The 25,396-nt window shown below is 56.3% G+C and overlaps 1 protein-coding gene across 4 annotated transcripts in view; it reads right to left on the reverse strand.

The window, feature by feature from the left end:
• CLMN (calmin) overlaps window positions 1-23,510 on the reverse strand; it is a 112,447-nt gene extending 88,937 nt beyond the window's left edge. For all 4 annotated transcript variants that reach the window (XM_030319894.1, XM_030319893.1, XM_030319892.1 and 1 more), the window contains exon 1: window positions 23,426-23,510. In XM_030319894.1, coding sequence (XP_030175754.1) covers window positions 23,426-23,507 — 82 coding nt within the window. In that variant the 5' untranslated portion in view covers window positions 23,508-23,510. The remainder of the gene's footprint in view (window positions 1-23,425) is intronic.
• Between the last annotated feature and the right edge of the window lie 1,886 nt (window positions 23,511-25,396).

The raw sequence follows: 25,396 nt of genomic DNA on the forward strand, positions 1-25,396 counted from the left end.
ACTTGGGGCCTTCTGTAACCCACGGCCAAACCTAATCACGACTGTTCCAGAATCACCCCTAAGTCCATCTCTCTCGGGGGTGGAGAAGACAAAAGCAGGCCAGCCAGTGTGCTTCCAGGGAGGGCTCTGGGCTTGGTGCCTGCTGGGGGCCAGAGTGAAAGGGAGGCTGCCAGATTCCTACCTGTGCCTCTCTCTGCAGGTCTCACTTTCCTAGGCTTGAAAGAACTCTGTAAAGTCTCATTTACAAGGTAAATCTATGCCTGGGGCTCCACGGGGTTCCTGTGGCTTTTATGAGGAAGAGATTTCAAAGATCAGTTTAGAAAGCGCTTACCTACATCAATGGTCACAGAACCAAGAAAGGCCACTTTTGTGCAGCGTCCCGTTTAAACGGACACGCCAGCATCATGAAAACACCTATGATAAGGAGACTCTCAGCTTGTTAATGGTCTCTCTCTCTCTCTCTCCCTCCCCCCCCCATTACAAGTCAGGTTTATTAAGACATAGCTTACATATAGCAAAATGCACCCTTCCGTGCATACAGTTCCACGAGCCCTGATGAGTCAAGTTGTGTAACCGCCATACAGAATATTCTATCACCCCCAACAAGTTCCTTTGGGCCTCACTGCGGTCAATCCTCGGCCCCTGACAACCACGGACCCGTTTTCCTGTTCTAGGATTCCGGCTTTTCCAGAACGTCATATAAAGGAACCACGCGGGGAGCCTACAGCATCTGGTTTCCCTCGCTTTGCGTGCGTGGGCAATCCACCTGGGTCACGTGCAAGGTCTTTCCTCCCTTCTCACCACTGAGCAAGGCAGCTCTGTAAGAGGCACTACGCTCCGGGTATCCATTCACCAGCTCAGGGACATTTGGATTGTTCCCACTTTTTGGCTTCTGTGAAGACAGGACACACAATGACGTGGGACTACATAGAGAGAGAGGTAGAGAGAGAGAGTTGTGTGCATGGACATGTTTCCATTTCTCTTGGGAAATATCCGGGGGGGAAATTACTGAGGCAAATGGTAGCGTATGTGTCATTTTATAAGAAACTACCAGGGCGCCTGGGTGGCTCAGTCGGTGAAGCGTCTGACTTCGGCTCAGGCTATGATCTCGCGGTTCGTGGGTTCGAGCCCCGCGTCGGGCTCTGGGCTGACGGCTCGGAGCCTGGAGCCTGCTTCCGGTTCTGTGTCTCCCTCTGTCTCTGCCCCGCCCCCACTCACCCTCTGTTTCTCTCTCCTTCAAAAATAAATAAACATAAAAAAAAATCTTTTTAAAGCTCCTTTTTAAAGCACGGGTTCCAGCTATCTTAACGCCTCACAGAAAGCCTTCCAGAAACTTTTAGAATTCATTCGTTCGTTCATGCAAATGCTTACTGAGTGCCCTCTATGTGTCAGACACCATTCCAGACCTTTGGGACACATCCATGAACGGACCAGGCTTGGGCTGCCCGGGGTCCTCCCCGTGGTTCCCCCAGGCCCTCCCCCAGCCCAAAGAGGCTTGCCCAAGTCAGGAGTGAGCAGCCAGGGAAAGCCAGAGCCCACAGAGAATATTCTGGGTTCCTTGCTGCCCAGCCCCCACTGAGAGCCACATCACAAGAGGAGGTGCTCTGCAAGCAGGCACGAGAGTGCTCCCCGAGCACACAGCCATCCCATGCGTTAGTTCCGGTGTTTGCTGACCACCCACTCTGCACCAGGCGCTGGGGAGGACCCAAGGGACCACAGCAGAGCCCGTGCCCAGGAGGACTCACAACTCACAGAGGACAGCTGTCAACGCTCCCGGGGGGGAAGTGGGATGAGTGCCGGGGTACTGGAAATAGGGGTTGGGGAATCAAGGAGGGCTGCCTGGAGGTGGTGAACGGCAAGATCAACAGATGCGGAATGGAGGGAGGGGCATGCCTCACCCGGGCTTCGTCGGACCCCTCTGGGCCACTCTGTGAGGAAGACAGGCCGGCCATTTCAAACCACCTTCTTGGGTGAGGAGATTGGGACCACGCGGCCAGGTAGGGTCCCGTGGCTCTAGCCAAGAATCAGTGGCTGCTGGTTCTGGAGGGGCTGCTGTATTACACACGTGGGGAGCATCAGCGAATCCGCACCACCGTCCCGGGGGGCTATGAGAATTTCCCCCGTTTGTCGCGAAAAAGTGCCTTGTGCAAAGTCAGAGGAGGAACCAAGGTGTTCAGTCCCAGCTGCATGAGTGTTGTGGCCCAGTGCCCAGCACGGCCACCCCCTATACCTGTCCCCCTGCCCTCTTTGGGACGGCCCGTCAGGCTGCAGCTCCCAACACCGAATCCCACAGGCACAAGGGGGCTTGAAGGGGCTGAACGCCCCCACCTGAGTCCCAGGGTCTTGCCTGGCCACTTCTGGACGGAAGACAGGTCGCCAGAGCTGGTGGCCGCGGGCGGCTTCCCCCTGCCCACTCTCCTCCAGGACACAGGACCGACGTGCAGGGACCCTTCCCTCCCACCCCGTGAAGCTGATGAGCAGAACTTGAACTTGGAAGGGAAGAAGGAGGAGAAGCGGGCAGACCCCGTCTCCTGGCAGCTGCTGGACCACCCACTCTGGGCGGGTCCTTCCAGAGCGAGAGCTCACCCCTCTGCAGGTACTCGGTGTGGATCGCATTTTGTGAGCCTCGGTTTCCTCCTCTGGAAAATGGGGGAGTTGACAGAAGTTGCTGTCTCAGAGGACGGCTGTGAAACACAGGTGATCCGTTCACAAAGCGCCTGGCAAGCTCTCATAAGAGCTCAAGAGAGACTTAGTTAGCCAGGAGCAGGGTGGTGAATGTGTGCCAGGGTCAGGGGTCAACCTCAAGGGACCTGGAGCACCCGGGGACCGGCTAGGCATGCGAAATCTCGGCCCCAACCGGACCTACTGGGGTGGGGTCTGCTGCTCGGGGTCCAGCAAGCCCCGCAGGCGATTCCGACCCATCCACGGCAAGGGTCCCACAGCCTCAGCAGGGCGGACACTCGGGGCTGGACCATTCCCTGGGGTGGGGGCCGACCTGTGCGTTGTAGGAGGTGGACAGCATCCTTGGGCTCCGCCCACCAGAAGCCAGGAGCATCCTCGCAGCTGTGACCACCAGAAATGGCTCCACACCTTGTCAGATGTCCCCGGCGGGCGGCGGGGGGCAAAATCACCCTGCGTTGAGGACAACTGACCCAAACTTTGAGAACCGCCGATCTACGGGGCACGAAGCCGACTCCCTCCCTCGAGGATCTTACAGGGGAACTGTGTTTAATGACAGTAACCTGCAGGGCTGGAGTCACCCGCTAGATGCTCCTTAGGGAGCAAGGCACTGTTTTCGTGACAAGGAAACAGGGGCTTCAAGGTTCAAAGACATCTGGCTCCTAAGAGGCAGAGCCGGGGTTCAGCCCGGGCCCTTGGGCTCTGTGACCCTTATCCCTCAGCCCTGCCTGCCCCTCCCGGCTGTCTCCCTTCCTTCCCTCCCCAGCTACACCCCTCGGTACAGTCCCCTTCCTTGGAAAGCTGACCCGTGAGGCTCTGTCCACTTGGACCACCCTGGGGGACTTGCTTTCATGCGTGGCTCTCCCGGGGCCACCATAAATGGTCTCCCCTTGACCTGTGCCAGCCGGGGAGGGCCCGAGGGGAGAGCCCAAGTTAGACTGCTCTGTTTCCCCTTGGTTCTTGGCTCCCACCTGCTCCCATTAGAATCGGCTTAACAATTCATTTTTTCTGCGTGAGTGTCCGGCAAAGGGAGTACGAGGGGACCCGGAGCCCCACTCCCAAAAAGAAGGGCGGGGGGCAGCCCCAAGTTTAAAAATCTCACCACAAATGGCGATCGAGAATGCTCTGGTTTCTCTTCAAATCGCATAAATCTTTCGCCTTTTACAAATGGCGATCGAGAGTCCTAAAAGGTTTGACCTGGTCACCATTTTTCAGGGACTCGGGAAACATCACCCCAAAGTCAAGATGGTTATGCAGAGTGAGATGCTCCAGGAGGCGTGTTTTGTGGAAAGCTCTGCCGGGGGTGGGTCGGGGGGGAGGGGAGCTGGTTTAGAAAAGTCCAGCCAGGGCGCTGAGTGGGTCGTGGCATGTCCATTCTATGGGCACCTCTGGGCCATCTCTAGGCCAGGCCCACCGAGGGGGCCCAGACCAGACCCTCCTGCAAAGGGCTCACGTCACAAATCACAGCAGTGTGACAATGAAGTGACAAGAGCTGAGACACGACAACAAGGACAGAGGGGGGCTTCACGCAGCGCGGGGCACCAGGACGGTCGCCCAACAGCGTGGAAGAAGGCGCTGGATGACACAGGATGCGAAAAAGTGGACAGCAGGGCTCAAACGGGTAATGAGTACAAGCGTGGAAAATACGAATTCGTGGAAAAGACCACCGGCATGACACGGTAGTCACAGTGGCAGAAGAAGAGGGTGGGGGCCCCAAAAAGTGGTTCTGTAACTTCCATAACCACGTGGACACAAAAAGGCAGTTGCCACAGATGATTGATTACCCCAGGGGTGCCCGCTGCGGACCACACCGCCGTGTTGTGTCAAGGCCTTCACAAACCTTGTCTATAGGGCGGGAACGGATTTCTTCCGTGTACAGATGAGGACACGGGACGGCGGGGTGGGGTGGGGGGTCAGTGGGCTCGCCCTGGAACCCACAGCTTTCATGGCCTAGGAAGGCTCTGTTTTCAGACAGAATACTCTCAGGACAGCGCTGACAGCTTCCCTCTCTCCTGCCCTGCCTTCTGCTCTACACCTGTCCCTTCACCACCATCACCAGCCACAACGGCCCCACCAGTACCTTCAACCGCCATTTTCACGCTTTGACCCCAGGGTCTCTAGATCCGAGCCCGCTTGAGGAAACAGATCCCCAGTGAGCCATCTGGGGCCACTGGAGACAGGGTTGCGGCTGCGGACTTGACCCATTTGCTCAGAGGGCTCTGATTTCCCTGAGCCAGGTGTACAAAGTCACATCTAGCCCCCCCCTCCCCCCCCCCGCCACGTCCTGGGACAGCTCCACCCCAGCAGACTCGGGTGGCTCATTTGACTTGCAGCATTCCATCACCGGCAAACTTTGCTAAAGAAATGACCACCGCCAACAGCAGGGACAACGCCAATAACAACTGCCGTCCGTCACGAGGGTGACAAACGTCAGCAACCGAAAGCCCCCACCAGGTGTGGAGGCTTTATGGATAGATATCCTCTTACTTGAACAACCCCACGAGGTGGGGGGGGGGGCAAGATTCCCTTCCCTTCTATAGATGAGGCATTTGAGACTCAGAACAGTGGAATAAATTGTCCGGGTGGCAGGCGATGCTGGGACGGCACTTCCTGTGATGGGGTCAGAGGTCAGGCAGGGTAGGAGTTCCACCCGAGGGTCTCAGGGACAAACGTGGGGCAGGTGATTCAGAAGGGGGCCTGGGGCTCCGCGACACGGCGCAGGGAGGGAAAAACGGAGGCACCAAGATTGCAAACTGAAGCATCAAAAGGTCCTTAGAAATCACAGTCTGCCTTCGTCCTGCTGAGTCAAAATAGAATGCAGGCCACACAAATTACGTTGTCACCTCGAGCAGCCGTGTTACAGAAAGTCAGACAACACAGGTAAAATTCATTTTAACGGTGTGCTTCATTTAACCTACTGTAGCCAAAGTATTTCCGACGTGTGACGTATATTTGAAAACCGTTAACGAGACGTTTTACATCCCTTTTCTCATAGTGGGCCTTCACACTTTGTGCATGTTACACACGTCCATCTGGACCAGACACAAGTCCCCGGTAGTCACAGGACTGGTGGCTACCACGGGGGACGGCACATATCCAGGCCCTCGGGGGACACTGCGCGGATACTGAGGTCAAAAGAAGAGACCGAAGGGGGCCAGAGCCACCCATGCTTGTGAACCGCATCGCCGAACCCAACTTTGGCAGGCGACTGGTGTGGCTTAGTGGGAGGGGCACAGGTTTGGGAGCAAGAAATATCCAGCCACCATAATGAGCTGTGTGACCACGAGCCTGGTACTCGACCTCTCCAAGCCTCGACGCCCTATATGGAAAATGAGCAGTTCTCCTCCTCGTCCGGCTTACGTGTGAATGAAATATAAAATACCCAACGGAGTTCTTGGCACGTGTTAGGTAATTAATCCGGGGACACAACGGGGATGCAGGTGGTGAATATATCACCACCACCCTCGGCCTCGTCATCTATGCCGTAATCCCTCCCGACGCAGAAAAACGGCGCTTGAACGGAGCAGCCCCTCCTGGTGGCTCTGCCTGGCCTGGGACAGGGGCAGGAGAAGGAAACGAGATGGACAAGGGGAGAGGAGAGAACACACCCCACAAGGCACCAGAGTCTCAGTGCTTGCTGCGCCCCAAAGCACACAGAAGAGTAAGACAAAGGCCACCCCAGCTCCACGGCCCGGCACCAGGACCGATCTGTGTCCCATCAGTAGTGGGGAGCAGGTCTTTGGAGCTGAGCCTGCTTGAAAGGAAGTGAATCGCAGACCTTTTGATCCCTCAGATGACGGCCCAAAGCCCCATCAGCTGTGCCGAATGGAAAAGATCCAGAAGCTCCAGGGCCAACACAGCACCTAAGGCCATCTTTGTCGGCTCATGTTGGCAGAGCTGTGTCTGTGAGCCATGCTCCCGCCACCCCAGCCTCCAGATTACTTGTCCCCTCCACACAGAATGTTCCTCTCCCCGCTTCCATCTGGCTAATTCCCATTTCAACTTAAAATGTCACTTCGTCTGAAAGTCCCTCATGGCATCTCTACGGGGTTCCCTTGTTGACGCTTAGAATAATCTCCCGTCATTATACCCCAATGGGACCATGGGAATCGACTCCCTGCCACGGGACAGGGGTAAGTCCGTACCTCCCTGGTGCCCGGGAGAGTGCCTGACATCGAGCAGACACTCAATGAATATCTTCTGGGCGCTCTCCTGGCATGAAGTTAACTCAGGAACCAGTAGAGTGCCGGTTGGTTTGACGCGGAGAGAAGATGGGCAGTATTTTAGAAAACAGAAATACAAGTCGCGGCACCGGTGCCCGATGCCATACGTAATTTTCCACGGAATTATCCAAAAGGGTCATGGGGTATTGGATCACTTTGCCGGATTCTTCCAACAGCTGGAGAGAGCTCGGGTCAGAATGGACACGATTCACGGAATGACTGTTACGTCAACTATTGATTTTCTGAGAGCCTCAAAGCTGGAGCCTCACATCAAAGAGTCTTTTGAGTGAGGGGCACGGGTCGTCACCGCGACTCTTCTGCGTCCACAAGTGGAGACAGCTCGGGGGAAGCACGGCTTCCCCCTCTCATTTGCAGACACGTCACCCTGTTAGTCTCAGATGGGTGGCTACCACTCCCGGGTAGAAACGGGAAGGAAGATTTTGCCGGTCCCATGAGCAGCGTTTCGTGGGCTCAGTCAAGGACGTGAAACCACCTGCAACATAGAGGGCATCCCAGCCAAAAGCCAATAGTGTCCCCCCGGTACTCACTCACTGAGGAATGCTGGTCCCAAGCCAGCCTAGGAGGCCATGTCCCCAGGGAGAAACAGTAAGCGAGGAAAATGAGTCAGAAAGGTCGCTTGATTACTAATGAGCACCCACGAGCACTGCCTCACTCGGCCCTTTTCTCACCCAGGCCGGACCAGTCACCTTCTGAACGCTCCGGCACGTTCCTGCCTCTGCACCTCGGCTCATACCAACTTCCTCACCACCCCCCCCCAGAGGTCATCTCTGCTCATCTCCACTGACCTCTAAATCCCTTCCCAACACAAGAGGCTGCCCTAGGCACCTTGCTGAATGGCTCAGCCCCGATCACGTCTCCCATCTCCAAAAGATCCCAGGCCTCCAACTAGAAAACTCACTGAGTGCCTGTCAACCACTGCCCTGTGGCTCTTCACCGATCCCAAGTATAGACCCCAAATCCGAGCTTGAAATGTGGACTAAGTGATCAATCCATTCCCATCATTCAGTGGAACCCCATAGCAAAATATCCACCAGCATACCCCCCCCCCCCCCAAATTGCTCTGTAAAAGAAAGAACACATTTCTTTAAAAAGTCCTGATAAGGGGCACCTGGGTGGCTCAGTCGGTTAAGCGTCCGACTTCAGCCCGGGTCACGATCTCGCGGTCCGTGGGTTCGAGCCCCACGTCGGGCTCTGTGCTGATATCTCAGAGCCCGGAGCCTGCTTCCGATTCTGTGTCTCCCTCTCTCTCTGCCCCTCCCCTGTTCATGCTCTGTCTCTCTCTGTCTCAAAAATAAACGTTAAAAAAAATTTTTTTAAATAAAAATAAAAATAAAAATAAAAAGTCCTGATGAGGGTTGGGCACTCAGCATTCATGACTTCACTGAATCCTCCAAAAAAAAAAAAAAAAAAAAAAACCCTGGGAGGGCATTACTATCCTTAAAGTCACAGCACAGGTAGAAAAGGTCAAAACTCCACAGGGACACACCATGTGGCTAAAGTTTCGCAGCCACAAAGCGAAGGAGCTAAAATTCAAGTTCACACCTGGCTTCAAACACCTCTTTCCACTGGAGACCAGGCAGGCTCTCCGTTCTCTGGTTTTGTTCTTATTCAACAACTATGTTTACTCGATAAGAGCTGCAGGATTAAAACAAAACAAAACAAAAAGGCATCATTTCACGGGGCCTGGAGGGTCATGTATTGACTCCGTCTTTCCCGGTATCTCCAAGGTGCTTCCACAGTGCCCCTCCTCCTGGGTAATCCAACCCACTCCAAACTCTACAAGGTCAAGGGTAGTCGGTCTAGCAGTGTCTGATGGAGGCTCAGGCAGGATAATCTTTAATCTCGCCACGAAGAATGGCTTAACTTTCAAAGCTTGCCACCCACCAGTTCTCCCCCAGGTAGCCTGTGGCCGTGGGCTCGGGATGTTTTATAAAAGCAGGCAGGGCTCCAACATCGAACGATGTAGAGACCAAACAACCCGTTGCTGGTTTCTCTCTCCCGAGGAGCCAGTACACCCCGTGGGCAAGCACAGGCTCCGGTTCTGAAATCTGCACAACTGCACCCCACCTGGACCCCAGAACCCCCCAGGCCTCGAAACTCTAGGTAACCAGAGTGTGCGGCTGGGAAAACAGCCACCAGGTATGACCAGACCCCTCTGGAATTTCCCTGATCTCTCCCGGTAAACAGGGCTCAGCAGCAGCCTCTGGGGAACAGTCAAAATGGAAGGGAACGGAGCCAAGCAAGTATCCTCACCCTTCAAACCTTCAAGGCTGGGGTGAATGCCGCACCTGCCACCTTCCTCCCCGGCCGTTCTGAGATGCATGGAGAGGCGAGGGGGCGCCTTCCTGCAGAGGACTCGGGCCTCCACTCCACACGGAGGAGGAGTCTGTTACATGCACTATGTATTTAGAGTGTAAACCCGCAAGGACGGGGAGAAGGGAAGGAGGGACAACAATAAAATCCCAAAGGGTGGAGAGAAGGGAGACCCGTGGTGACCGATTAGCATCTCAAGACGTCCACACTTTAATGTGGCACCCAGCAAGGACAAAAACAGCCCAGTTTACAACCCAGAGGTCTCGAAGGTTCGGGAATTAGTGGTGACAGGTACCTTTGGAAATGGGGTTGGGGCGGGGGGGGGGGATGCAATAAGAAGACGGGTCCCTTCATCCCCTCCCCCATGTCCTCCTGGCAGGTGTCAGTCCCATCCTCCATCAGGCACAAGACTGGAAGTTTGTTCTTCAAAGAGGATAAAACAGGGGCACCTGGGTGGCGCAGTCGGTTAAGCATCCGACTTCGGCCAGGTCACGATCTCGCGGTCCGGGGGTTCGAGCCCCGCGTCAGGCTCTGGGCTGATGGCTCGGAGCCTGGAGCCTGTTTCCGATTCTGTGTCTCCCTCTCTCTCTGCCCCTCCCCCATTCATGCTCTGTCTCTCTCTGTCCCAAAAATAAATAATAAAAAAAAAACGAAAAAAAAAAAAAGAGGATAAAACAGAAATTCTGAGTATGACTTGAGCTGAGGACGGCACAGTGAGTGACTTCTGCACACTGGAAGCAGAGGAGCCCCCTGCCCCCCGCCCTCTTTCTTCTCCCAGCTCTCAGACCCCCACCCCGCACCCCAGCACCCTGGCCTGGACCCTCCGGACGGAAGACTGCAAGACTCAGTCTGACCAGCCAGGAGGGAAGCTCTAAAGATACGGACATGGGGGTTCCCCATGACACAACCCAGCAGGGCACCCTTGAGAGAGGCTCTGACCAAGAAACCCCACCCCCTGGGCACTGAGCTTTCGCTTTTCAGTCCCCAGCTCTATTTCTTTTAATGTTTATTTATTTGGAGAGAGAGAAAGCGCAGTAGGGGAGGGGCAGAGAGAGAGGGCCAGAGAGAATCCCAAGGAGGCTCCTTGTGGAGCCCGATGCGGGACTCAGTCCCACGACCGTGAGATCATAACCTGAACGGAAATCAAGAGTTGGCCGCTTAACTGACTGAGCCACCCAGGTGCCCCAGTCCCCAACTCTTAAATATGAGAAAACAATCAAGGGCTATGAGCCAGCTAAACAAAGAAGCCTTTAACATGAAAGCTCCAGACCAAACAAACCCACATAAGCAAAGAGAAGGGTAGAGGTAACATTCACACGCAGCGCATCCGAAGGGCACCAGCACGGCTCTATGCCCTTTGCCTCCAACCGATCGTGTCATCAGCACAACCTTTGAGGCAGATCTCAATATTATTACTTTCATTTCACAGATGAGGGGCTTGGAGAAGAACGAGGTTAAATAACTTGCCCAAGGTCACAAAGCAAGTGAGTGGCAGTGCTGGGATTCGAACCAGGCTATTTTGCTCCAGGCCTCGGCCATCACGGTCCATCGTGACTATTCCCAGTGTGTGAGAGCAGGTATTGCATTCCTGAAATAAGGCTCCTCTAAAGAATAAGAAAGAGCTCTTGCAAAGTAAAAACGTGGTAGGTTAAAATATGGAATATAAAAACTGATGAAATCTCCCAGAAAGTAGAGCAAAAAGTAAAGGGGATGGAAAATAGAAAAGATAAGAAAATTAGAGGATTAGTCCAAAAGGACCAATGTCCAAATAAAAGGAGTTCTAGAAGATTAGAGAAAAACAAAGAGCAGAAATCATGACCCACCCCCCCAAAAAAAAGAAAATCCAAGACAATTTCCCAGACAGAAGGACACAGTTCCAGATGGAAATGTTACACTCAGTGATCAGTACAATGCATGAAAAGAGACCACACCCAGGCAGGTCACCCTGGAGTTTCGAGGTGCTGGGGACAAAAAGAGGATCCTATAAACTTCCAGAGAGAATGAAACAGGTCACAGAAAAGATAGGGAATGGCTTCACACTTCTCAACTGCAACCCCGCAGGCTAGAAGACAGTGGAACAAGGCTTTTATGCTCCAAGGGAAAATGATTTCCAACCATGAATTTGATGCCCAGCTAAACTAGCAATCAAGAATCAGAGGAGAATAAATTCATTTTCCCATGTGCAAGTTCTCAGAAAACTGACCACTCAGGCGCCCATTCTCAGGAAGGATATGCCCCTGGATTCAACAGACTAAGCCAGAAGAGGAAGGCAGGAAATGGGAGAACTAACCCAGGAGAGAGGTAAGGGGCCACAGGTGACAGTGGAAGAGCACCCAGGTGACAGCCAGACTCCAGATCTACTGGAGTAGACCAAAGGACCCTGATGTGCTCAAGAAGAGGAAACCGAGAGAATTTTCCTGATGCAGCCAAACAACTTGAGGGGATATCCAGAACACCAACAGAGCTGGGGGGATGAATCAATGAGCACATATGCCAATTCTAACAGTTTTGAACTCCAAGGAAACCAAAAGTAGAACAGGAAAGGGAGAGCGATCATAAGTTACTACGTGCCTCAGCTCCGATTATTCCCCCCTAGTAGTTGCACTGTAAACTCCAGTCACTAATCTTACCAAAATTACGATGAAAATATACCAGGCAGCTGGGAGGACAGGAAAGATCGGAAGTTAAAAGAGGTAAAGAGGAGATCTATATCCTTACCTTCCACGGTCAGAAATCAGAGCCCTGAACCAAACCAAAACAAACAAAAAATCAAGACAAAGGAATACAGGTATGTTATTCAGAGACCAAGAGGAAAATACCAAAATCATCAGCTAAAAAATCTGCAAGTTGATCGCCTCTGGGAAAGGGGACAACATGGGGGAACCACTACTTTTTACGCAAACCTTGGAAAACTAGAGTCATGTGTGATTTAGAAAAGGCAAGGTACCGGGAAACACGTTGATGGAGGCGTGATGCCACCGAATATTCTTTGCCACCAAAAAGATGCTGTAAGCCTCTGACATCCACAGCTAGTCATTACTAGAGAGTCTGAAACTAAAAACCCTGCTCTGCCAGACCCTGGAGCCTACAGTTTCCCTTTGAGTCTGCATTCACATATTCAACAAACGTAAACTGAGCTGAGCACACGCTGAGCCTGGAACAGGAAGACAGACCCTGGGACACAGTGGTGGGCAGGATGGGCCCCAGTGCCCAACCCAATGAGTTTTCTGGTCTACCAGGGCTAACCAGCAGTCAACGAGCCGTCACTAATAACAAATCCCAGTACAGCAGTGCCCACCCTGGGCAAGCAGAGTCTATCAAGGGTAACACTTGACTGATTCCCGGCCTCCCCCTCTGCTAGCCCATCATCAGTCCGAGGCATCATGGCACCTGGTCCCTACGCCCGCCCCCCCCCATCCCCCTACAGGTAAGCCATCACATGCCATTTCATGGCACTTGCCCACAGCAATTCTGGGAACCGGACAGGCCATCATCGGGCCTGCCAACACCTTTGCTACTGGGGCCCAAGGCTTCCAAGCTTTGATTTTCAAGGTATCACTGTTTTGTTTTGTTTTAGATCAGAGTCAAGCTCAAAGGCCAGACCAGCTCTCCAAGGGAGAGTTCCACAGTCCCTTGTGGGCATGAAAGGGAAGCGAATACCTCAGACAGACTGGCCCCCAGCAAGTGCCGGTGGGGGTGGAGGGTGGAGGGCCACGGTCGGTCTCAGATGGCACAATGTGAAATGAAACCCCGGACATGCTGCTGTCTGGCTGCAGGACAGGGTCAAGTTTCTGACCTCCTCTGGGCCTCGGCGTCTGCCTCTGTAGAGGGGATACAACCTCAGGGGTTATGGTGGAATTAAAGGCTATGGTGTAGGTGACCTTGCTTTATAATCTGCCACTGCCCTTATCACAACCCATGACGAAGATCACAGGCTGGTTTCCCGTGGCTGCCTCCAGTCAGTCCTGCCATAATTCAAGGTTACAAGGATTTCATTCTGTCAGCCTCTCAAAAGGGGACCCCTGCACCCGCTCTTCTCAGCTCTGCTCCCGGGAATCACTAATCAGGAACCGTCAGTTAGGAATTCGGACTCGATTGTGTCACAGTGTGAAGAACCTGGTAGGTACGTGACCATAGATGGCTGAGTCGCTGAGTCCCCTCGGGGAAGGCTCAATACCCAAAGCTGGCCGATTCCTGCCCAATATCCTTGAGCCTGGTCCAGCTTCCTTCCCGGGTGCCAGGTCAACGTGAGTCTAGCCTGCGGCTTTTAACCCCTGACGGAATGTTACCCAAAGTTGGGAACTGCCAATCAGCCGGTTCCCGAATGCTGTGTTCTCGGGTTCTCAGCAGGCGTCGATACGTCACGCGAAGTAGAAGACCGTTTCAAATGGTCCGGACCGCGCTCGCTCGTGTGTCTCAACCCGACCGGAACATGAAGATTAGAACGGAGACTACAGCTGCCAGAGTGTGTTGAATCCCAGGAACACGGTTCGTGCCTAGAAGTTGCCGGGATGTCACCCTCTCACTGCCACAGCCATCCACACCGCCCGGGGCCACAGAGCAGAGGATGGGCTCCGTGACATTGTCCCCTGGTTGTGCACAGCCCTGCGTGTATCTCAGATCACGCGGAGATTGCACTGCCTGTGGACGCCTGGATAGAGTCTGCAGGCTCAGGCCAGCCCCCTCTCCTGTCCCCTCAAACCCTGTTCTCCTGCCCTCGGCCAGGCAGCCTCCCCAAGTCCCACAGTCAGCTGGTGGCAGCCCTGTGGCCAGAGCCCCGGTCTCTACACTCCCAGCTCGGGCTCGATGCCACCGCCTGGGTGTCGGCCAGGCTTGATAGCCGCCATTTGCAATTCATTCACGCGTTAGTTTCCTGTTGTTGCTGTGACAAATTACCACAGGCTGAGTGGCTTCAAACGACACCAATTGATTATCTAACACTTTTGTAGGTCAGAAGCCCGCGATGGGTTTGACGGACTAAAATCAAAGTTCTCAGCGGAACTGCACTCCTTCTGGGGAACTCTTAGGGAGGACTCCATTTCTTCTCTCTTCCAGCTTCTAGAAGCTGCTGCTTCAGCTCACGGCCCCTTCCTGCAATGGCATCACTATGACCTGCTTCCAGTCATCTGCCCCCCTCCCCCTCTCTTTCTCTCCCCCTCTGGCCCTCCTGCCTCCCTAAGGATGCTTGGGATTCACTGGACCCAGATGGATAATCCAGGATAATCTCCCCATCTCAACGTCGACATTCACTTAATCGCATCTGCAGAGTCGCTTTACCAAGTGAGGTAACGTAACCCCAGGTTCCGGAGATTAGGATGTGACTGTCTTTGAGGGCACGGGGCTCAGCCTACAGCAACACAGCACACAGTTCCAAAGACCTAATCCATAGTATAGGGGCTCACGGGATGAGCCACTCAGGGACCCACTCAGGGGTCCTCCCGTGTCCAGAGGAAGACGCTGTGATTTCTGCCCAGGCAGGTGCAGGCGAGGTTCCGGGAGGCTGCTCTAGGCCAGGTCGTGGTCATTCTCTGCAGGAGTCATGCAGACAAACGTACAGGGACAAGGACGGGCGGGCCTGGGGTGGGGGTGGGGGTGGGGGGGAGTGCAGCGGGGTCTGGTTCATTCCAGGAAGGACGGGAGAAGGGTCGGGGGGAGAGCACACAGCAGGGCTCCTTCCTGAGGGCAAAGAAGACTGAACCAGGGAAGGATCTCGGGCCGCCCGGATGAACTGGGATTAGAGGTGCTGGAGGCAGCTGGGCAGTGGTCCTAGCAGTTGAGGAGGAGGATGTTGGCAGAGGCAGGTGAGAAGGGACAGGCGAGAGGACCAGGGCTGACGCGGGAGGGGAGGGCGAGCGGAGGATGCAAATGTGAGGGCTCAGTGACTTCACCACCCAACCGGCAGGGTCATCTCCGGGCCCCTCCCCACCCCCCGCCCCAGTTCCCAGCTACAAGGCCTCAGAACCCTGCTTTTTAAGTATGTCATACCATCGAGGATTAAAAATAGTTTAAAAGAGGAGAGGGATATAAATATCGCTGAGGTTCCTGCCTACATGGAGAGCCCCCCAGGAGAGAGAAGCAGGAGTGGGGCATGACGTCGTCAGAGCCCTAAAGGTCCTTCCAATCGGGCCCCCCAGGTCTGCACAGCAACATGACTGCAGGGCTTCTGTAGGTCCCCCAGATCCTCCCGGGCCTGTCCTCGTCCTCGGGGGACTTTGGACTATAATCTCCCGGAAGCAGTGTCTCAGAGGGCTCGGGAAGGGGAAGAAGAAGAGGAAAAGGTCAGCTGCACGGGCTACTTCCGAGACCGCTTCCCTGTGCTCCCCCCGACCCCCACCCCGGCCACGATCCTACTGAAGAGCCGACACCCCACCCACCGGCATACACCCCCCTGCTCCCTGGTTGCACTCTGCAGATTTGCAATTACAGAGTTTCCCCGACCCCCAGCGTCCCCCCTGGATTGGGCCTCGCCTCACCTCCAGACGCCTGCAGCACCCCCCTTAAGCACCCTCAGTCCTAACTCGCTTATCTCAGCCTCGTGATGTGCACTGGGGACTCCTGCAGTGGCCCATTCACCCCTCTGTGCCAGCTCCCCGGATTTCGGGAGGACTCGGTAACTGCTCTTTGGCTGAATGGCCAGGCTTCAAAGGCAAGTCCTTTACTAAGGCAGGGCCAGAACCCGCCCTAGGCACGAACCTACCCTCCAGGAAACAAGCCTGGGCCGTTGTACAGGCAACAGGCATCCCCTGCTGATGTCATCCCAAGCATCCCCTACCTGTCCTGTGCCAAGTCTGGGTTTAGAAGAAAGGTCCCTGCCATCCCACTGGAAGCTCTCTGGTTTCCCACGGTCCAAAGATTAAATAACCAAATCGTAAATGTTTTTGGTTCTCTTTTAAAGTTTATTTATTTTGAGAGAGAGAAAGGGAGCACGAGCAGGGGAGGGGCCGAGAGAGAGGGAGACAGAGAGTCCCAAGCAGGCTCGCCCGGCGCGAGGCTCAAACCCACAAACCGTGAGATCACGACCTGACCCGCGACCGAGAGACGGACGTTCAACCAACTGAGCCACCCAGGCGCCCCAGCCTTTTCGGTCTTGTGGGTGCTTCCCCGTCACGACGATGTAGTGAGCGTCGTAGTGCAAAAGCAGCCCTGGACAGTATGCAAACAAACGAGCACAGCTGTGTTCCAATAAAACTTTATTCACCAAAGCAGCCCGCGGGCCAGATTCGGCCTGCAAACCATAGAGTGCCACGCCCCCTGCTCTGATACAATTCATGAGAGAAAAGGAGGCAGTCCGGTGAGGGGGGAACAAAACCCACCAAAGATTCTTTAAAGCCACATTTGTGATTTGCGATGCCGCCTCTAATTGCTTCTGTGACACAGTCTACCACTGTAAAAAAAAAAAAAAAAAAAAAAAAAGGGCAGGGAGGGGGTGGGAGAAATAAGAAAAGGTTTCTATGGGAACAGGGAGTTCACTTTGAACGGTTCTATCACTAAAAAGACAATTACTTTCTTTTTCTCACTTCCCCTCTGAAGAGGGCAGGCGTGACCTCAGGCTGCTCGGGCAGGACCGTATCCAGTGCCTCAGCTGTTCCAGTCAAAAGTTAAATGCCAGAGTGTTCCATGGGTCAGGGAGGGCCGTTAATGTAATCTGGGCCTCTTGGGCAAGGGGCCGCGTCCCCAGGGCGCTGAATCGAGGCAGGAGCTCGGCCTCTCTCACGAGGCTGCCCACCCCAGGCAGCTCTGGGGGGCCCCGATGGCGTCCAGGCCACGGCCACTAATAAGCGTCCCTGCGGCAAAACCTCTTCCCAGGCCCGCTGCCAACTGACCGAGGCCCCCTCTCGCTACCGACAAACCTTTTACGGGATGGCTCCTGAACGCTCTTGTTCCTCAGTACAAACGTGAGGGATGGCGGGGGTCCCTAGTTTGCCCTGACCGTGGGCGGGTCATGACACCCTCCTGGGCACTCTGCCCCGCTCGTTCAGAGGTGTCCCAGCCCTTCCCCGGGCTTGTCACAGGAGCCGTAATTGAGCAGCCAAGACTAAACCAAGAAGGCACGTCATTTACCGAGGGGTGCTTCTATAACAAACTTATCAATTGCAACCTTTTGTCCGGCGGACCCTTAGTGGCGGGGAACGGGGGAGGGGAGTCCCTAGCACCTGACAGTGAAAAGAACCCAGCGGTGCGACCGGCCACATTCAGCTTCGCCCACCGTCACATGCCGGCTGCCCGCCTGTGCCAGGGACTGGAACTTGGGTGCCTTTATGCAAGCACATGCTCCGTTCAGGCCGCGTCACTCCTCAAACCACCTTCCAAGGGGCCCGTGCGAGCCCAGTCCTCTCGTCTTGCAATGAGGAAACTGAGGCACAGCCATGGGAAGACATGTGCCAGGACCCAGAGCCAGGCCTTCAGCCTCTAGCTCCTGGCTAGGGCTTCCCAGAGCTGCACAGCACGCTCCGCCTGGAAAGGCCCCCCTGGAGAAGAGTCCACACCCCGAGTTAGGGGTGGAGCCAGGTCTGGAACGTGGTCTTTGGGAGGCAAAATCCACAGTTAACTCAAAGCCTGTGGCTTGACTCCAGCAGGGAGCAACCCCCCCCCCCCCCCCCGCCAAAATGTTCTACATGAGGATTTATTCTTTAGAAGAAAGCACACAGATCAGGACTTGGGTCCTTATAGGCAGCGGGTTGTGCATTTGATTTTGTACTCATACAGAAACCTCTGGCATATTTGCTGCGTCCTCTGAGAGCTGGGGGGAGGTGGGGGCGGGAACGATTCCTCCTCGGTGCCTTCTCTTCCCTGGGTGCTGGGTAACTCTGACCCGAGTGACATCCCTGATCCCCCTGCGGTAGGCACAGGAGGTCTACAGGTATGGAGAGAAGAGCCAGGAGGGCAGGATGCCGGGGGGCTCGGAGTCAGTGGGTGGCCGAGGGAGAGGAGACTGGTTGGCCTCCCACCCCAGACCACAGAGGGTCCCGCATGCCAGGCTAAGGGGCTTGGACTTGACCGCGTGAGCCAGTGTGGCCCAGCATGTTTCACATCACCGTGTCCACGGAAACTGATGCTATTACCCTGGGATGGACCGGGGTGCTGCCCTCGGCCCACAGTTTGGCCCTGGAGACCCGCCGAAGGGATTAGCGGGGACGTGCGCCGGGTGGCTGAGTGCTGGGTAGGCTGGAGGAGGTGACGCAGGGCCCAGAGCCATAAAGAGGTCACCATAAAGAGGCAAGCATGGGGAGGGCCTGCTCCTGGGCCGGAGCCATCGTAATCACAGGACGGGGGCGGACGACCCGGGAGGGGCCGATCTTTCTCACCACACAGGCACCGTCCTGCCCAGAGCCTGCCTTCAGGCTCTCCTGACTTTCCTTCCTGCGCCGTGCCCCGGAGACTCTGTGCAGTCGGGCTTCCTCCTGCTCGGCACTCAAGGCCTGACCGCCAACGCCCCTCCTCGGACGGGCCTTCCCAGCTCCCCGCCCTGAGGCTACCAGCTCCTCCCTGGGCGCCCAGTGCACATGACTCACGGAGCTGGTGCCACAGGACGCGCGGGCTCCGTCTGACCTGGGTTCACATCCCAGCCCCACTTAACAAGCCTGCGACCTCGGGCACGTCATTTGACCTCTCCACTTCCGAAAACCAGCACCCACCTCAAAGGCCGGCGGAAGACATTACAGGTGGCAGTTAGGACTGTGCCTGGCACCCAAGCGGCTCTGTCAGGGGACCGAGCCGTCAGACTGCTACCACTTCTGTCTGGCGGTCAGTTCCAAGTGCCCCAAATCGCAGGTCCTGTTTGCCAAGCCCGGGCGGGACGGCTTCCCGACCGATTGGGACTGAGGGAGACACGGAGGCAGGGGTGGGGACACTGCTCCGGGGGTACTAGCCAGCAGGGCCCAGCTGGCAGGGGGGTGGGGGGGAGGGGAGGCATCGCCCCTACGTTCCCCCAGAGCAGCAGTGGGGAGAGACTTCTGTCCGCCCAGGCCCACCTGACTCCATGCACCCCCCAGCTGCGGGTAACAGGTCTTAACCAAGCTGTTCTGCATTGCCGGGGTCAAGGTTCACAGCATCAGACCCAACAGGCTCCAGAGCAACGGGGGACAGCCGGAAGCAGGACAGGTGGGACCCCGTCTGGCTTCGGGCTCCTCAAAGGCAGGGACGAGAGCCAACTGAATTTCTCGCTGCCTGCACACTGCTCAGTGCTGGGCACACGTTTGCCGGACAGAACAGAAACGTGCTGGGAGTTCTGAGGGTGGCAGAGGCTTCCTACCGGAACAGAAGCATCCTCCGAATCTTGGCCCAACACCCCCCCCCCCATCTTTGAGCAATGGTCAGACCTGGTGGGACATCAGCTGGACCCTGAGGTCGGATCAAAGGGGGAAAGGGGGCAGCCAGAGTTGCCTTGTCATTACGAGAGCACCAGAACCCTCACCACCCACGGCCAGGCCACGAGCTAAGGCACAGGATGGTTAACCGGCCACCTCTAACCTCAGTTCTACCCCTCAAGGCCCCAAGGAAGTGGGGCCACCAGGAGGAAGCTGCCAGCGTCCTACAAGTCTATTTTCTCCTCCCTGGAAAGGTCAACGGCTTGGGCCACCTCCGTTTCCTTGGAAGGGACCCTGTGAGGGGGTCATGGGCAGCCTTTGCCCAGAGGGACACCCCCCTGTGCTCTCCACTACCGAGTCCTTGATCTGCAAACACTTATTATGAGCCATCGCCATCAAAGGGAGCATATCGACGAGGGCTTCATCTGCCCCCGTGTCGGGGACAGCAAGTTGAGTGACAGGCCTCTTGGGAGACACCGTGCTCTCTATCCAGCTCACCCCGACCTCCAAAGACAGGTCAGGAAGTGTTCGTTCCAGGGTTCCGTGGGAGATGATCTGGTGACATCACAATCCTCCCTGCTTGGACGCCTGATCTCCAGTTCAGGGACATAGACGAAGGGTTCGAGGAGCAAACGTGCAGAGGTCGAGACGCCTCTGAGTCAATTTCACTATGTAGATCCATAGAGAGAGGTACACGCAGGGCTGTGCTAGGGAACCAATCCTCCCTGAAATGCAGCATCCTCAAGACTGACATTTTGGAGGAATGCACCTGGCCCCAGGACCACAGGCGTCAAAGCTTTGTACGAAGAATAGGACTGCCTGACCATACAACAGCTGCCATGGGCGGAAGGAGGCTGGACATCCTCCTTGGTCCCTCCGATTACAGACTCGTGAAATGCCCACGGCCATCGCCACAACAGCTCTTGACTACCTGTGCTGTAAGCGAACGCACAGCTTTAAGCAAACCACCCTTCTGCCTGGGCTCCTCCTGCCCTCCCTTGACTGCCACCCACACGGCGTTCAGATGAATGAGCCCCCCCACCCCCACCCCCCCCATGGCCCGCATAGCTGGTGAGCCAGACATATCCGGGCCCGGCGACACCCACCAGCTGCTTTGGGCAGAGGCTCGAAGCACAGCGAGCGGGGCCTTCTGGACGTGGCCCTTTGGTCGAGACTTCTTGAGTACCACGGAGACAAGGAGAGAAACTATCTGCTAAGCATCCAGTCAAAAGACAGGGGAGCCAAGGGAATATTGGAGAGAGAGGATGCACCCCGGGCCCCACCTCCTGTCCCACGGCAGCAAAGCCACGGGCCAGCAGGCCAGCGCCTCCACAGCGCAAGCATCCCCCCAGGGGATGGACAGTTCCACAAGAGCCCCAAACCACAAACAACCCAAATGTCCCTCGGCGGTGAGCCAACCAACAAAGTGGGGTGCTTCCAGGCGACAGAAGAGTCCAATGACAAGGAACTACGTGTTGCCTGGGTCCAGGGCCGGGAGCTAACAGATGCACACGCGGACAACCGGGGAGCTGTTTCAAGCCGTGAAAATGTTCCAAGATTGGATTGTTGGGATGTCTGCCCAACTCTGGAGACTTACTAAAAACTACTGAATGGTAAACTTAAAACAGGTGAATTTTATGATATGTGAATCGTACCTTAATCGTCTACAAAAACTGAAGAAATACAGGCCAGGACGTGGATGAATTGCACCAACATCCCGTGGAGTAAAAAGGGCCAGTTCAAAAGAGTATGGATCGTACTCTTCTGTTTTACGTGACGTTCTAGAGGCAAAACTACAGTAATAAAGATCAGAATAGTAGTGGCCCTGTGTGCGTGTGTCACCTACTGGGAAGAGCGATGAGGCACCCATCCAGGGTACTGGAAATCATTAACATCTTGATGTGGATGGTGGTTACCACAGGTTATCCGGAGGCAAAAACTTGCTGGGCTCGCACTAAAGATTAATGCACATTTTATACACACACGTAGCCACGTAGAAGATGTATACATAATACGTACACACACATTTAAACGTTTACCTTTTAAAATAGCAAAGCCATTTGGACGCTCAAATTATAACTGGCATTGCCTAAAAGTGAGGACAGTTCCCTGGGAGCTGAGAGAAGAGGCCATTCAGTGAACTCCTACCTAACCTTCAGAACCCATCTCAAATTGTCCCCATTCAGTGAAGCCTTCTCTCATCATTCTAGGTATAACTGCTCAAACTGCTGAGCATCCCTTCACAAAAGTCGATCCCCGATCCCCTGTATGCCGGGAGCTGATCTTAGAGCAACGCAGGAAGTTGTTGCATTAAGAATTGGTTAGCATGTGTTTATGAAACACCCACGGACTGCTTAACGCACGCAGGCACACGCACAAACACACCACGACGGCCCAAACCACGTGCCATCTTAGCAAAAGACACTAATTCCCACGCCCAAATAGGATGTCAGTTCTGGGGCAACAGGATTCAGATGTGAGGCTTATTATCCAAAGGGATCCAGCCTGATCCTCCTCCTTTCACACCAATCACAGCCAGAAGGGATCAGGGGAACCCAGAGCAAACTCAGGGTCCAGTGTCTACTGTACTAGCCCCCCCCCCCACCACCCTATTTCGGGTCACCTTTGCTTGCACTGTCCTTGCACAGCCTAGGGGTGGAGCCGGTCTAAATGGACTCCCAGGGAACATTCCATCAGGTGTAATGTTTAAACTTGACTGACTACCCGGCCACCCCCCGACTGCACCCTGCCTGCTGGGGTTCCCTACCCTCCAGCAGTAAAGGCAGGCACCTGCTGGCGGGGGCGGGGAAGGACGACACCCACAGTCCTATCATCTCTCTGTCCAGGTTTCCCAGCTTCTCTCTGCAGCGCCCCCAACCTTGGAATCTCTAGAAGCCCAGGTCAGCCCAGGAAACTGCTAAAGAAAGTTCCCCGGCCCAGCCAGGTCTATGTGTCTGAAGAGAGGCCGGAAGTGGAACTCTAGTTCAGCAAAGCCCACGTATGAAAAGAGAGAGAGGCTGGAACCACACCTCCAGGAAAAGCGGCTTTCTTTGGGCGGGTGGGTGGGTGAACGGGTTACCGGGCGACTGTGGGTGACTTTTTCCCTTTAACTATTGTCGTGCTTTCGAAGTTTCCACCATGAATAAATTCTTAATACACTTCACGTGTGGCGGGAGCCACCCCTAGCCCTTGGGACTCCGTGACCTCCCAAGTTTCTCTTTCACCTTGTGACAAGGTAGCCGCGGGTCCCAGCGTCCCGGGCCGGCGAGCGGGGCCTGTCGCCCACTCCCCAGTGGAGCCTCGGCCAAGGGAGGGGCCGCTCCCTGCCGCAAAGTGGCCCGAATGGGCTGGGAGCCTGCCGAGCCCCCCCCACCCACCCATCCGTGCCCCTGGCCCCGGGTCCCCGGCCCACCCCCTCAAGCGCCGCCCCCCAGCCCGTTCCCTGAGCCTCAGAGGTACTTGGGAGGTGTGCAAGCTCACACACACGCACGCGCGCGCGCACACACACACACACACACACACACACAGTCGCACTTTCTTCTCCCTCCCTGACCTGGGCCACCGCCCCTAAGAGCCCACACGTTCAAACTTGGCCAAACTCGCAGCAGGGGCTTCAGGGGAGCCGTGACGTCCCCCCAAAGAAAGCGGGACCCCCAACACACACACACACGCACGTGTGCCGCCCCACCCCCTGGGCGACAGCAAATCTAGCCGGGGCGGCCCCGCGGGGGCTCGGGGGCGGCTGTCTCGGCCCCCTCCCCCAGCAAGTGACAGGAGCGGGGTCGGCCGGGCGAGGGGCCACCCGACCCGGCGTCGCTCCCCGGGGGGTGGGGGGCGGGAGTCGGGGCGGGGGTGGGGGGTGGGGGGCCCGGGGCGCCTTACCTTGCAGGTTCTGGACGCGGATGTCGCTGATCTGCCCGATGAGCTCCTCGCGCTGGAACCAGTCCCATTCGTGCGCAGCCATGAAGCGCGGGCGGCGGGCCGGGGCGCCGGGGCCGGGCGCGGGCGGCGGGCGGAGAGCCTGGCGGGCGAGGGCGCCGCGGAGCCGGAGCAGCGGCGGCGGGCGGCGGGCGGCGGGCGGCGGGCGGGGCGGGCGCGCGGTCGGGCCGCCCCCGCCGCGGGCGGGCAGCGGGCGGGCGCGGGGCGGCGGGTGCGGGGCGCCCGGCTGGCGCTCACTCCCCCGTCCGGGGGCGGGGGCCCCGGGGGGGGGGGCGAGGGGCGGGGCGGGGCGGGGGAGGGAGGCTGGGCTCGGGCCGGTTTCTTTCCCCCCCCACCCCGGGGGTGTTTGTTGCTTGGATTGTTTGGTCGCAAACGGGCGGTGATGAGACACGGGGTCCCGGCCCCCAGATTGTGATGTCTCAGGGGGCGGGGGGCGGGGCGACGCCGCGAAGCGGGGGCGGGGTGAGCCCGCGGGTCCCAGCGCCTGGTCCGCGGGAGGGCCCGCCCCCTGCCACCCGGCCCCCGGGCCCCCGGCCCCTCCGCGCACCCCTGTCCCCGGGACGGCCAGGCAGACAGCCCTCCACCTCAGGTCCCCGGCCTCCGCACAATTCAGAGGCCACCTTTGCGGAGGGGAGGGCCGTGGGAGGCCGTGCGCCCCCGCGGGCACCTGGGGGGGGAAACGGTGAGAACCCGGGTAGGGGCGAACGAATGCAGAGATGGAGTTAAGGGGGAGCCTCTCCTCTGCCTCCAGATTGGGGAGCCGCAGCGAGAAAGACTTCTTTCTTAGGTTTGGCTATTGGAAACCTTCTCCCTGCGGATCCCGTCCAGAGATGACCCCAGATTCTGGGAAGCAGGGAGAAGCCCGACACCCCCATCGCCACCACCCCGTGCAGCCGGGGGGGGGGGGGGGCCACCCTCTCTGGGGCTTTACTGAAAATGAGTAAGGGCCTTCCGGGTGGAGGTGGGGGAGTGTTTGTTACTGTTTCTTTTAACTCTTGAGAGTTCCAGGATCTTATCTTGTTTGGGGCTCACAACCCATACTTCCAGGCAGAGTTCCTAGCTGGTTTCACAAACATGGAAAAAGTGAGGTCCCGGAGTCTTGGAATTTACCCGAGGCTGAAGAATGATCTAGGGGCATGAGGTCCAAGCTCCTAGCTCACTACTTGGACCCTCTCCTGAGAGCTGTGGAAGGCACCTGGGCACACACACAGAGACAGAGAATGGCTTATATATGGGGTGTTACAAGAGAAAAAAAATGGGCATAAACATAGGTTGTGTTCATCATTGCCAAGTTCATGCTACTGAACTACTAGGAACCCAGATGGTTGGGCTATTTCCTAATTAACAAATAACTATGCAGCCCCCACTGGTACACAGACCCTGTGTCCTTGAGGTAGGGCCTTAAGGTGAGTGAATCCACTCTCTGACTCAGACTCCTGAGTGGGGTTGGGGTGGGTGGGGGGTAGGCAGTGGAGTGGACAGCCAACAACCAAGAAACAAAAATACAGATAGAGGTGACTTCCAGAAGGGAGAAAATCCACTGGAGGGAGTAGTTGGGATAGGGAATGGTCTGGAGAGATCTCTGGGTGGGGCTGACTTTAGAGCTGGACTGGAAGGATGAGGGGAGCCACCACTGGGCAAGCAACTTGGGCAGGGCCAGTGGGCACAGGCCCCAGTGGCTTCCTGTGTGCTGCCCTCTTCAGGTGCCAGGGCCCCATCGGGGACCCAACGTCAAAGCCAGATGAGCTGACCAGACAGGGGGGAAGTTTAACCAGAGGATGCACCGAAATGCAATGTCAAGGTGGGAAGCTCTGGAATGATTTTTCTTTCTTCTTGTTCTGTCTGCCAAGTTTCTCACCATGAGCACATATTTTTTATCATCAGGCAGAAGACCAGCAAATTCTTTTTTAACCT

The sequence above is a fragment of the Lynx canadensis genome, chromosome B3, assembly GCF_007474595.2.
Source record: "Lynx canadensis isolate LIC74 chromosome B3, mLynCan4.pri.v2, whole genome shotgun sequence".
Lineage (NCBI taxonomy): Eukaryota > Metazoa > Chordata > Mammalia > Carnivora > Felidae > Lynx > Lynx canadensis.